The sequence below is a fragment of the Salvelinus alpinus genome, chromosome 3 (genome assembly GCF_045679555.1).
Source record: "Salvelinus alpinus chromosome 3, SLU_Salpinus.1, whole genome shotgun sequence".
Taxonomy (NCBI): Eukaryota; Metazoa; Chordata; class Actinopteri; order Salmoniformes; family Salmonidae; genus Salvelinus; species Salvelinus alpinus.
The window spans coordinates 57420337-57433765 of record NC_092088.1 but is presented as its reverse complement, the minus strand read 5'-3'; the positions used below and the strand labels follow the sequence as shown (position 1 = coordinate 57433765).

At 42.1% G+C, this 13429-nt stretch overlaps 1 protein-coding gene across 2 annotated transcripts in view; it reads left to right on the top strand.

Annotated features, from left to right (window-relative positions):
• The window catches only part of LOC139570995 (echinoderm microtubule-associated protein-like 6), an 86887-nt gene that overhangs the window by 67578 nt on the left and 5880 nt on the right, over positions 1–13429 (top strand). For both annotated transcript variants that reach the window (XM_071393421.1, XM_071393419.1), the window contains 13 exons: positions 2801–2879; positions 3043–3172; positions 3295–3393; positions 4039–4212; positions 4397–4605; positions 4767–4924; positions 6855–6969; positions 7613–7801; positions 8027–8199; positions 9045–9207; positions 11079–11182; positions 12322–12475; positions 12609–12709. In XM_071393421.1, coding sequence (XP_071249522.1) covers positions 2801–2879; positions 3043–3172; positions 3295–3393; positions 4039–4212; positions 4397–4605; positions 4767–4924; positions 6855–6969; positions 7613–7801; positions 8027–8199; positions 9045–9207; positions 11079–11182; positions 12322–12475; positions 12609–12709 — 1848 coding nt within the window. The remainder of the gene's footprint in view (positions 1–2800; positions 2880–3042; positions 3173–3294; positions 3394–4038; positions 4213–4396; positions 4606–4766; positions 4925–6854; positions 6970–7612; positions 7802–8026; positions 8200–9044; positions 9208–11078; positions 11183–12321; positions 12476–12608; positions 12710–13429) is intronic.

Genomic DNA, 13429 nt, shown 5'->3' with positions numbered 1-13429 from the left:
CTAACAGTCAGAGCATGGTTTGCAGCAGGCAAAAATGACAGTCAAATAGCTCTCCAGGTTGCTTGTTGCATGAGCCTTATAGCTATACTGTAGTATAGTGAGTCCCCTCGGGCTCTGACCTGTGTCCTCTAAACCTTTCACTTGGTTCTGTCCACTGCTCTCAAGGGGATCCAGGTAAAGTGAGCTACTTGTGTCTATCACACTGTGTGTAAACTGTGGCTCCAGGTCCAAGTGTGTCTCTGTTTCTCTGTGATGTTCTGTATGTTTGTCCTGCATGGTGACAGTCGGCTCATCTCGTTCCCATTTGATCACAACTGCATCTCTGCATCCAGACTGCAGAGTTTCACACCCAGGGGGCGGATTCTTCTTTTCATCTTCTTTTTTTTCTGTTCAGATAGAGACATGGAATTAGACAACGTCCCAAACTCATGTCACTGTATGATCATACAATCCTGTCTCAGCATGAAAAATGTTGCAATCAGTCCGCAGGAGTTAGTTACTACACTTGTACAGATATTCAATCTGTGGTGTTATGTGTGGCAACGCTACACTCTGATATGCTGATTGAACTCATTTCAGAGCACGTAGACACCGTCACCAAAAATATTGTTAAAACATATGTGGAAGAGGGAGTCTGATTTCAGAATGAAACCGGAGAAAGTAAATGATGGAAATATTAACTCCCTGTCATGCAAGGTCATCCAGACAATGCTTATAAAGTGCTGTTCAGACAAACAGAGAAGAACGGTAGTGTCTGTCAGCTGTAAGGAGTGTAAACTATGTATGTATGTGATCACAGCTATCACCTTTGGGCTATAGTGCTTTACCAGTGACCTGGAACCTTGTCTTGTGCAACTGTTTGACACGGTTGTAGTTATACAATACAACTGTGTGAAGAGACCCCTGGTGGCATGTCTTGTGGGGTACGCATGGGTGTCTGAGCTGTGTGCTAGTCATTTAAATAGACAGCTCGGTGGTTTAAACATATCAATACCTCTTGGCAGCAGCTAATGTGGATCCTTAATAAATAAATCAAATACAAAATGCATACAGTGGTGGTGCTATATAACTAATCCTTCTGCATCGTCATTGCACTGTTCAACCTCCTGTGGGATTTTAACCTCAACGTCTACTTTAATATGTGTTTCTCTGTTAATTTGTAGACTCTGTCTGTGCGCACGGAAGCAAGTACAGATTTCCGTGAACCTTTGACAACCAATGATTAGGAGCAATAACTTCTATTCTTCCTCTAATGGCCCTGTGTTTTTGTGTCATATCATTAGTATTGATATTTTTACCTCTATTTAACTAAGCAAGTCAGTTAAGAACAAATTCTTATTTTCAATGACGGCCTAGGAACAGTGGGTTAACTACCTTGCTCAGGAGCAGAACGACAGATTTTTACCTTGTCAGCTCAGGGATTCGATCTTGCAACCTTTCGGTTACTAGACCAACGCTCTAACCACTAGGCTACCTGACACCCCAATATAAGTCAGATGTTTAACAAGATCAGTCTGTTAAACCCTAAGTGTGACCATGGACCTCAGGTCTCAGCAAGGCCACATCACTGTGGTAACCAACACCATCTAGGAAATCTAATTTTACAACACATCCCATAACTAAATTTTTAAGGAGGGTGGAATTCCACTCACCTTAAAGGCCCAGTGCCGTCAACCAAGTGATTTTCCTGTTTTCTATATACTGTATTTCCACACTATGCGATTGTAATAATATTGTGAAAATTATGTTAATGCCCTTTCAGTGTAAGAGCTGTTTGAAAAACCACCTGAATGTTTAAGCCTGTTGTGTTGGGATGGAGTTTTGGCCTGCCAGGTGACATCACCAGTTGGTAAATTAGTTAATAGACCAATAAGAAAGAGAGTTCCAAACCTCTCTGCCAGTAACAGCTAGTTTTCAGTTTTCCCCTCACTCAGACCACTCCCAGACAGTCCTAGCAAAATTCTTACTTGAGAAATTGGTCTTTGCTATGAAGCAATTTTGTTTCTTTTATAAAACATTTATTGAAAACAATCACAGTAAGGGGGGTGACAGAGAGAGAGGGAAATACAGGGAAGCCTCACCGAGAGGCAGATGTACATGTGCTGCAGGCGGCAGTGCAGAGCTCCTAGACTGACTGAGTGGAATTTCATTCTGTGGCTCATTGCCATACATGTTAAATGTAACCTCAGCCAACTGGTGTGATGTGTCATTATTAGTGTAATCCTTATGTGAAAGTTGACGCTTGTTGATGTTGTGAATGTGATGTGTCACCTTGGTGATATGTGTGTGTGCAGCGGCTGGCCAAAATTCATACATGTGGAAAATGTAATGGGACTATTTAATTTGATGTATTACATACATTGTGTAGTATCTATAGTGTCATGGGGCACACTGAATGTTTGTGTATTTATAAACAGTAAGGCCTATTATGAGTGATGAACAAGCAATGATATACTGTAGCACTGCTTAACAATGTTTCTATTCAGAGTGATATGACTGATTGCAGCTGTTTTGTTCTCTGAGTTGCTCAAGCTGCAGTTTACTCCATAGGTCTATTCTTTCTCACGTGCCCTCTTTTATATTTCTTCCTCTCTTTGTTTCTATCTGCCTCATGTCAGACCAGACAGCCTCTTTAGAACGTGGCCTAATCTATCCTTTATGTGCCATTGCTGTGTCCTATAATGAAATTGTTCTGAGAAAACATGACTTGTTTTTTTGGGGGAAGATCTGTGGTAAACATGATAATATATTTGTCCAATATCAGCTGTGTGAGGCAGTTCTACCTGTTTACTCTCTGCAGGCCTCCTGTTAGCCGAGCTGCTCCCCAACCAGAGAAGCTACAGAAGAACAATATCACCAAAAAGAAGAAGCTTGTTGAGGTTTGTCTCACAGTGGTTTTAAAGTGAACTCTGAATAACTCTGACGTCGTACTCATCCTATTTTACATGTTCATGTTACATTTTCACTGTTTGTTATGAAACAGTGTTGGGAAGGTTTGGTGCACAGCGGGATGTGATTGGTCAGTGATGTGTGTACTTTCAGGACCTGGTGCTGGACCACGTGTTTGGGTTCAGGGGCTTTGATTGTCGCAACAACCTTCACTACCTCAACGACGGCGCCGACATTGTCTTCCACACAGCAGCCACGGCTATGGTGCACAGCCTCACCACCGGTACAGCTACATGGCCACACTTTTGGATACCCTACTCAACATTAACTTCAGGGCTTGTGATATATAGGAATGTACATGATAAGATGAAGATGAACTCTGTGTTTAATGCTATTTCTCCTCAGGGACTCAGAGTTTCTACTTGGAACATACAGATGATATCCTCTGTTTGACCGTCAATCAACATCCAAAATACAAAAATGTAATCGCTACAGGACAGATTGGTATGTCCTGTACTGCTGTGAATGAGCGTGTTTAATTTAATTTTGATTGTGTTTGTGTTTATGTACTTTGCATGTACTTATTCGTAGCATTTGTGCGTGGGCTGAATGTGTGCAGATGAGAGAAAGAGCTAGATATTGAATGCCTTATCATCTTTTAATTTTTCTGGGCCATTTTTGGTGACCGGTTCAGTCTGCATTGGCACATTTTCATTTTGTTTGGTGCTAGAATTGGTTGTATTGGTGCTTTATATCATAATGTCCTCAGCAGCATCTGACAAAGCACTCACTTTAGATTTCAATTGTAATTTTGCTGCCTAATTTCCCATCGCTCACACACCACAGGTGAAGTGACAGACCTACCAGGTAAAACGCCTTCCAGATTGCCCCTTGTACTGATGTGTTCTACAGTTTTACCCTATAGGTTTACCCTTTCCTTGCTGTTCTCCTACAGTTTTCCCAGTGGGCTGTCCTCTGTTTTCTATCCTTAGTTTGTCCAGTAATTATCCCTCTGTATTGTTCCATATTGATTCAACCTAGACTCTGCCGAGACATTCTATCTACTACAGACAATTATTTGGCCTTTATTGCTCCATGCTGCATCCCTATATACTTGATCAGAGTATGATCTTTTTCTCTGTACTGCAGGCACCACCCCCTCCATCCACGTGTGGGACGCAATGAGTAAACAGACACTGTCCATCCTGCGCTGCTCTCACACTAAGGGGGTGGGCTACGTCAACTTCAGCGCCACAGGCAAGCTGCTGCTCTCTGTGGGGGTGGAGCCTGAACACACCATCACTGTGTGGCGCTGGCAGGAAGGTGAGCCATTCTGACCCTGGTAATATACACTGAGATGGTGGTAGGCTACAGCTTAGATTGGTCTGTGATAGGTGGATTTTTTGTGATAATTAATCGTAACAATGTTGTTAGATATCATTCAGTAAACTGTAAATAACAGGTCTCAGAAGTGTGTTTGTGCTTGTGTGTGTGTTCCCCTGTCCAGGTGCTAAAGTGACCAGTAAAGGAGGCCATCCAGACAGGATCTTTGTAGTGGAGTTCCGGCCAGACTCCGATTCTCAGTTTGTGTCTGTTGGCATCAAACACATCAAGTTCTGGACACTGGCTGGAGGCTCTCTCATGTATAAAAAGGGAGTGGTGGGCTCAGTGGAGGATGGCAGGATGCAGACCATGTTGTCTGTGGCCTTCGGTGCTGTGAGTATTGACAGAATTTTTAACTAAACTCTTTAATTTGCCCTAATGGATTTGATTTACCCTTGACTAATGGGCTAATATAATCAACCATGTTTTCTGGGATTCATTTGAGATACATTTGAAGTTTTGTGATCCTATCTGTGTGGTTTATCTTTCTCCAGAATAACCTAACATTCACAGGTGCCATAAACGGGGATGTGTACGTGTGGAGAGATCACTTCCTGCTTCGTGTCGTGGCTAAAGCCCACACCGGGCCAGTGTTCACCATGTACACCACACTGAGAGACGGCCTCATCGTCACAGGGGGCAAGGAGAGGCCGTGAGTACCGCACTGCTGCACGACCACTGATGATCCACTCAATGATCCTCTTAAAACACCATTCCTTATCAAACCAAAACAACAACACAAAATAGCACCAAAATCACATCTGGAATTCCACTGGCTAACACTCTCCTCTTGTGTCCGTGATGATGACGATACAGTTGAAGTTGGAAGTTTACATACCCCTTAGCCAAATACATTTAAACTCAGTTTTTCACAATTCCTGACATTTAATCAGAGTAAAAAATTCCCTGTCTTAGGTCAGTTAGGATCACCACTTTATTTTAAGAATGTGAAATGTCGGAATAATAGTAGAGAATTATTTATTTCAGCTTTTATTTCTTTCATCACATTCCCAGTGGGTCAGAAGTTTACATACACTCAATTAGTATTTGGTAGTATTGCCTTTAAAATTGTTTAACTTGTGTCAAATGTTTCGGGCAGCCTTCCACAAGCTTCCCACAATAAGTTGGGTGAATTTTGGCCCATTCCTCCTGACAGAGCTGGTGTAACTGAGTCCGTTTTGTAGGCCTCCTTGCTCGTACACGCTTTTTCAGTTCTGCCCACAGATTTTCTATAGGATTGAGGTCATGGCTTTGTGCAGGCCACTCCAATACCTTGACTTTGTTGTCCTTAAGCCATTTTGCCACAAGTTTGGAAGTATGCTTGGGGTCATTGTCCATTTGGAAGACCCATTTGCGACCAAGCTTTAACTTACTGAGTGATGTCTTGAAATGTTGCTTCAATGTATCCACATCATTTTCCTGCTTCATGATGCCATCTATTTTGTGAAGTGCACCAGTCCCTTCTGCAGCAAAGCACCCCCACAACATGATGCTGCCACCCCCGTGCTTCACGGTTGGGATGGTGTTCTTCGGGTTGCAAGCATCCCCCTTTTTCCTCCAAACATAACAATGGTCATTATGGCCAAACAGTTCTATTTTTGTTTCATCAGACCAGAGGACATTCTCCTAAAAGTACGATCTTTGTCCCCATGTGCAGTTGCAAACCGTAGTCTGGCTTTTTTTATGGTGGTTTTGGAGCAGTGGCTTCTTCCTTGCTGAGTGGCCTTTCAGGTTATGTCGATATAGGATTTGTTTTACTGTTTCCTCCAGCATCTTCACATGGTCCTTTGCTGCTGTTCTGGGAATGATTTGCACTTTTCACACCAAAGTACGTTCATCTCTAGGAGACAGAACGCGTCTCCTTCCTGAGCGGTATGACGGCTGCTTGGACCCATGGTGTTTATACTTGCGTACTATTGTTTGTACAGATGAACGTGGTACCTTCAGGCGTTTGGAAATTGCTCCCAAGGATGAACCAGACTTGTGGAGGTCTACAATTGTTTTTCTGAGGTCTTGGCTGATTTCTTTTGATTTTCCCATCATGTCAAGCAAAGAGGCACTGAGTTTGAAGGTAGGCCTTGAAATACATCCACAGGTACACCTCCAAATCACTCAAATTACGTCAATTAGCCTATCAGAAGCTTCTAAAGCCATGACATCATTTTCTGGAATTTTCCACGCTGTTTAAAAGCACGGTCAATTTAGTGTATGTATACTTCTGACCCACTGGAATTGTGATACAGTGATTTATAAGTGAAATAATATGTCTGTAAACAATTGTTGGAAAAATGACTTGTGTCATGCACAAAGTAGATGTCCTAACCGACTTGCCAAAACTATAGTTTGTTAACAAGAAATTTGTGGAGTGGTTGAAAAACGAGTTTTAATGACTCCAACCTAAGTGTATGTAAACTTCTGACTTCAACTGTATATTCAGTGGTGTGTCCAGAACATTTTGAATGGGGTGGCCAAGTTGGGGCACAGACCCAGTTTAGGGTTAGGGAAAATAGGATTTTGAACAGGAATCAATTGTGTCCACAAGCTTAGTAAAATGTGTGTGTGCACGGCACATGCTTTCTCAGTACAAAGGAGGGCGGTGCAGTGAAACTGTGGGACCAGGAGATGAAACGTTGCCGAGCGTTCCAGCTTGAGACGGGACAGACTGTTGAGTGTGTGAGGTCCGTTTGCCGAGGCAAGGTGAGTTCAGCACAGCCAGCACACACCCCAGTGGGAAAGACTATAAGTATGCATACAGCAAATGTTAAACCTGAAAATAACTCCCTGAAAGTTCCCTTTGGAAATAAATATACAGTACACTAGCTAGCTATATTATTTAAAAAACAGAATGGTACCTTCTCATCTGCAGCTACAAATATCTTCTCATTGGATAGACTGATGATTAGACATTAGATAAGACTTGGTTTTGAGTCAGAATTTTTGGGCCTTTATAACTGCACTATCTATTTGGTGCTCTTTCATACACACTTGCTCCTTGTTTATTGCACTGCAACAGAACATACATTTTGTTACAGAGTTGGGATATCCAAGGTCAGAGAAGGTATTAATGCAGCGAATAAAATCACTTATTTTTTCAATCGGGAAAAAGATAGCTGAGTCATTTGTTTGGAAAGGGCTTTGCTGGCTTTCTTCCCATACTGTGGCAACCTTCAGAAGCTCCTAGCCTACCCAGCAGCTTTAGCCACCTTTACGGTAGTAGTATGGGAGATGTGACATGTTATTTGAACCAGTCTTTCACGTTAAGTTTATTTTACGTCTATAGCTTCAACTAGGGTTTTTGAAGGGTCAAAAACAGTAACCTTCTTGTGTGCCTGTCTACCAGGGTAAGATATTGGTAGGCACAAAGGATGGTGAGATCATTGAGGTGGGGGAGAAAAACGCTGCGTCCAACATCCTGATCAACAGTCACATGCAGGGCGAGATATGGGGCCTGGCCACCCACCCCTCTAAAGACCTGTTCATCTCCGCCAGTGACGACGGAACCATCCGCATATGGGACCTGTCCGACAAGGTACAGCACAGAGAAACACTATGGTCTGCTGAGTTGCATTTGCACTTACATTGAATGTCTTTCATCATTTATTCGCTGAAGAAAAAAAAATTGAATCTCAAATTACAGTTTATTTGTGTTCTTGGTTTCCTTTGCACCTGTATTCAGTTAGGATGGTATGTGGCCATTCTAAGGCTATGTCTCATGTTTTGTTATCTTCAACCCTGCTGTCTGTTTCCTTGATAGAAACTGCTGAACAAAGTGAGCCTGGGCCACCCAGCCAAGTGTGCCAGCTACAGTCCTGATGGGGAGATGGTGTCTGTGGGCATGAAGAATGGGGAGTTCATCATCCTCCTCACCAACTCACTTAAGATATGGGCCAAGAAACGAGACCGCAGTGCTGCCATACAGGACATCAGGCAAGAACTGAGGAGAGATAGGAGCCACCTGGAGCTGGGCTCTTGCACTTTGACTAGACCATTGTCTACTTCCTGGCTCAACCCTAACCCTGAACCAGATACCTATCCCTAGCTTCATGTCCACATCCTGGCAGTAACCCTGACCCTAGCATCAAACACAACTCTAACCCTAGCTTCATGTCCACATCCATGTTCAAACCTAGCCTCAACCACAACCTTAATTAACCCTATCTTCATGTCCACACCCCGGTTCACTTGAGAAATAATAGGAGAGCCGCACACCCTTGGAGCTCAGATGAAATAATTGAATAACCTAATATCCAACGTTTCAACAGACAAGCTGTCTTCATCAGGGTATAATGACAGACACTGCGGATCACTAGGTTATTTAGTGTCAAAGGACACACACAGGTGTCTGTAAACGTTGAGACCGAGGGGAGCAAGGGTCTTTAAATTAAAGATCCAGGCAGCCTCATGTTTTAACAATAAATTGTCGAGGTCACCCCCTCTCCTCGGTTTAACCTTAACCCTTGCCTCAGCCACAACCCTGATTTGGCATAACCCTAAGCTTAATCTTGGCATAACTCAAACCATAGATTTTTGTTTAACCCTGGCTCAACCCAAATATGACTCCCCCCACCACTGAATTCCCAATTTAACCCTTGGTTACAACCAAGGAAAAAACTAAGCAACATTAAAGGGATTTTTCAAATTCTGATTTCACTAAAAAGGGGAAGTAAACTCATTTGAAATGACATTGGTTCAGTTAAAGGCCAGTCAATGACCATTGAACTCTGAGGATGTCTGTCTATATATATATTATGTCTATTGTGTGACCCTCTCAGGTTCAGTCCAGACAAACACCTCCTGGCAGTGGGCTCAGTGGAGAGTACGGTTGACCTCTACGACCTTACCTTGGGCCCCTCGCTAAACCGTGTGGGCTACTGTAAGGACATCACCAGCTTTGTTATCCAGATGGACTTCTCTGCAGACAGCATGTTCATTGAGGTATGCTACACTGACCATGATAGTTTAAAAACAGGCTGAATATGATAATTCACTTGAGAGCTGTTGTTGTTAAATAAACGATAGACACTACATGTGTCCTAAAACCACACAAAATAGATAGTGGAATGAGTTAAATGTTATTTTGCTGTCAAGGTCATTATGTTCGAATGGTAAAAAAAAATTATATTATTTGATTATTGTGGAAACCAATTGAGCTAAATCTACAACCTATGTTGTTTAATACAGCACTCTTGACCATTTGATCATGTTGCACAGTGTGTTCTCACCATGATGGACACTCATATATCCATTTCAAAGCATACTGAATGTGGAAAAACCTATATTTAGACACACACATGTATGGCAGGCAGGTTAGCCAAGTGCCCTTCTAGTTAAAGGTACTACACAGGATTTTTTTTTCAATTGTTACAGTTTAATTTTTGAAAATGTCCATAAAATATCTGCCCTAAATAGTGGAATGACAGTGTTTTCACAGTATTACTTACCTGCCAGTGTTGTGATTGGCTGTCATATTCACCTATGGATTTCTCCCGCTGGAGCGGCATCTGTTGTCAAACTGAGATACCTGTTCTGACTTTTTGGCTTTGTTATCTAGTGAAAATCACTCCTGTTTGGAAAAATTCTACAGTTTTACCACTTGAATAGTGTAGGAAATCATTGTATCATCTAAATCGCTGTGAAATACATTTTCAATAACAAAATATAGTTTTTACAGCTGTTTGAAGCTGATGGACCAAAACTGCTGTTTGAGGCTGGTGGACCAAAACCGGAAGTATCTTTTGTTTTGGTCCACCAGGTTCAAATAGCTTTAAAACAATATTTTTTGCTATAGAAAATATATTTCACAGCGATTTAGATGGTATGATGATTCCCTAAACAATTCAATGCTTGTTTTCTCATATAAACTGAAATTGAGCGAATTTTAGCAACCTGGAATTGACAGAGCGATTTCCACTAGATAACACAGCCACAAAGTCAGAACTGCTTTCCCAGTTTGACAACAGATGCCGCTCTGGGTGGAGAAATCAAGTGGCGAATATCACAACACTGGTGGGTAAGTAATACTGTGAAACACTATCATTCGACTATTAGCGGCAGATATATTATGGACATTTTCTGAAAAACAATGCAACAAAAAGATTCCAACCTGTGAGTAGCACCTTTAACAGTAGTCTGGAGCTGCTCTAGAGTAACCTCGCGCATCAGTATGCTACAAAGTAACCCTATCTGAGGTATTTCTATAGACTCATTCCTTGCTGTTATGGAGACCCTTGCACCTTTTCTGAAATGTTGATGTGACTGGCACATGATCAGAAACAGGGTAAGATGGTGACTTGGCCTGCTAAATTTAACCTGACCTCAGCGTACAATTACAAGTACAAATGTGTCTGTGGCTTGAAGGGACAGATGCAGGACACAGAAGGGGAGGTACCAGTATAGTTGGCCAAGGTCCTCCCAGTCCATTTGAAGTTATATAATGGACTAAGCTCATTACGATTTCATTGTTAGGCCGGGATTCAATCCGACTGTGGGTTTTCGACAATGCGGCAATGTCCCCGCGTTCACAGAGATTTTACAGTAAACCCTGCATCTGTCGGCTCAATCGTTAATTGCCTTTAAAAGCCACATTGTCGACAACCCACGGTCTGATTGAATCACAGCCTAAATCCATGTTTTGGTTCATACATTCTTTTTCCTTCCTAGCTGTGCAGACTGAGCTGTGCAGACAGTGCTGGTAGATAGATGACTGATTGATTTCAGAGTGATATAATATGACGACATCTGATAGAGGTTGTGTGTGCATATGCATGAGTGTGTGTTCTCACGTGTCACTGGCTGTGTGTCTACAGGTGTCCACAGGAAACTATAAGCGCCAGGTGCATGAGATGCCTTCTGGGAAAATTGTGACAGAACAGACTGTGATTGACAGGATCACCTGGGCCACCTGGACCAGGTAGAAAGATTAGTTGTAGTCACTGGAATTCAATCAAACCCACATACTCTCTAAAATCAAAACTGAGCTCCATATTCAGTAAAGAACGCAGGCACTGCACGGTAACACTATTGAGATATTGCGTCAACAATGGGAGCTACACGTAACAGCTCACTCTGGTAGGGACATTGCAATATGGCAAGCCAAAGCAATACAAATGCATTGCTGGTTCAACTTTTTTGAGCTTTAGGCTCGTTGAAGCCATCTGGGCACGTTTGCGTACGGATGTTTAGTGGGGCACACCCAGACATGTTGTTTTGTAGTTGTGTTTGGGTGTCTGTTATTGATCAATGGAATAATAGAGGTCAATCAATACTGTCTGCAGCACAGCTGTCACTGTCCACTTCTCATGAATAGACCCCAAACTCCCTCTAACATCAGTCTTCCCAAGGTTAATGGGTTAAAAATAGATTCTGCATATAAGCAGTAGCATACTTATTAGGCAGCCTGGTCTCAGAGCCATAGGAAACATACTTTACATATTTATGAGCACTTCCAAGACGTATGATATCTACTAATAGTATAGTTCCTTTAGACAGAAACAAAAGTAGGGAGGTTGGTTGGAGAGGATGGATGGGCGTAATCCGCGACCGTCTAGCAATCCAAAGGCTATTCGTTCCGAGTCGCATCGGGGACAACTGTAGCATTTTAGCTAACCCTAACCCTTATTCTAAACTTAACCCAATTCACCTAACCTGCTACGTAAATTCTAACATTTTATGGAAGTTATCCTAACCTTTGTCATTAGTTCCCCTAACTACCATAATGCAACGTAATGTATCATAATAAGTCTCACCGCTTTACGTACATAATAATACAAATTGCCCTGAGACCACGTTGTAATGGGAAACAAGCTAATGTCTGGTTGAGATCTTTAGTAGTATGCAGGAATCCTTTTTTTTTCTTCTTTCTATAGTATACATATGTTTTACTACTGAGGAGAGAAATTTACTATAGTAATTCAATTGACTTGGATGAAACTCAAAAATGGCTATTCTGTGGTGGAACAATGTTATCTCAGTATTTTACTGGCAGGCCTGTGGTTTTGTGCAGCATATTCTGCAGTCTGAGCATGGCTCCTCTCCCTCATTTCTTCTCAGTATCCTGGGAGATGAGGTGCTGGGTATCTGGCCACGGAATGCTGATAAGGCTGACGTCAACTGTGCCTGTGTCTCCCACACCGGACTCAACGTGGTCACCGGGGACGACTTTGGGCTGGTCAAGCTCTTTGACTTCCCATGCACTGAGAAATTTGTGAGTGCTTCACTTCCTCTCAACAATATCACTGTGATATATTTTTTAAGCTATGTAGTTACTGAATCCATAGAGCAGACATTGTTGGCTGTGGCTGCTCCAAATGTTTAATACATCTTTTGATCCTCTGCAGGCCAAACACAAGCGTTACTTTGGGCACTCGGCACACGTGACCAACATTCGCTTCTCCTATGATGATAAATATGTGATCAGCACTGGAGGACATGACTCCAGGTACAGAGCTTGTGTTAAGGCTTAACCACATGTCAGATGAATTACGTTATACAGTTGAAGTCGGAAGTTTACATAAACTTAGGTTGGAGTCATTAAAACTCGTTTTTCAACCACTCCACAAATTTCTTGTTAACAAACTATAGTTTTGACAAGTTGGTTAGGACATCTACTTTGTGCATGACACAAGTAATTTTTCCAACAATTGTTTACAGACAGATTATTTCACTTATAATTCACTGTATCACAATTCTAGTGGGTCAGAAGTTTACATACACTAAGTTGACTGTGCCGTTAAACAGCTTGGAAAATTCCAGAAAATTATGTCATGGCTTTAGAAGCTTCTGATAGGCTAATTGACATCATTTGAGTCAATTGGAGGTGTACCTGTGGATGTATTTCAAGGCCTACCTTCAAACTCAGTGCCTCTTTGCTTGACATCATGGGAAAATCAAAAGAAATCAGCCAAGACCTCAGAAAAACAATTGTAGACCTCCACAAGTCTGGTTCATCATTGGGAGCAATTTCCAAATGCCTGAAGGTACCACGTTAATCTGTACAAATAATAGTACGCAAGTATGAACACCATGGGACCACGCAGCCGTCATACCGCTCAGGAAGAAGATGCGTTCTGTCTCCTAGAGATGAACGTACTTTGGTGTGAAAAGTGCAAATCATTCCCAGAACAGCAGCAAAGGACCATGTGAAGATGCTGGAGGAAAC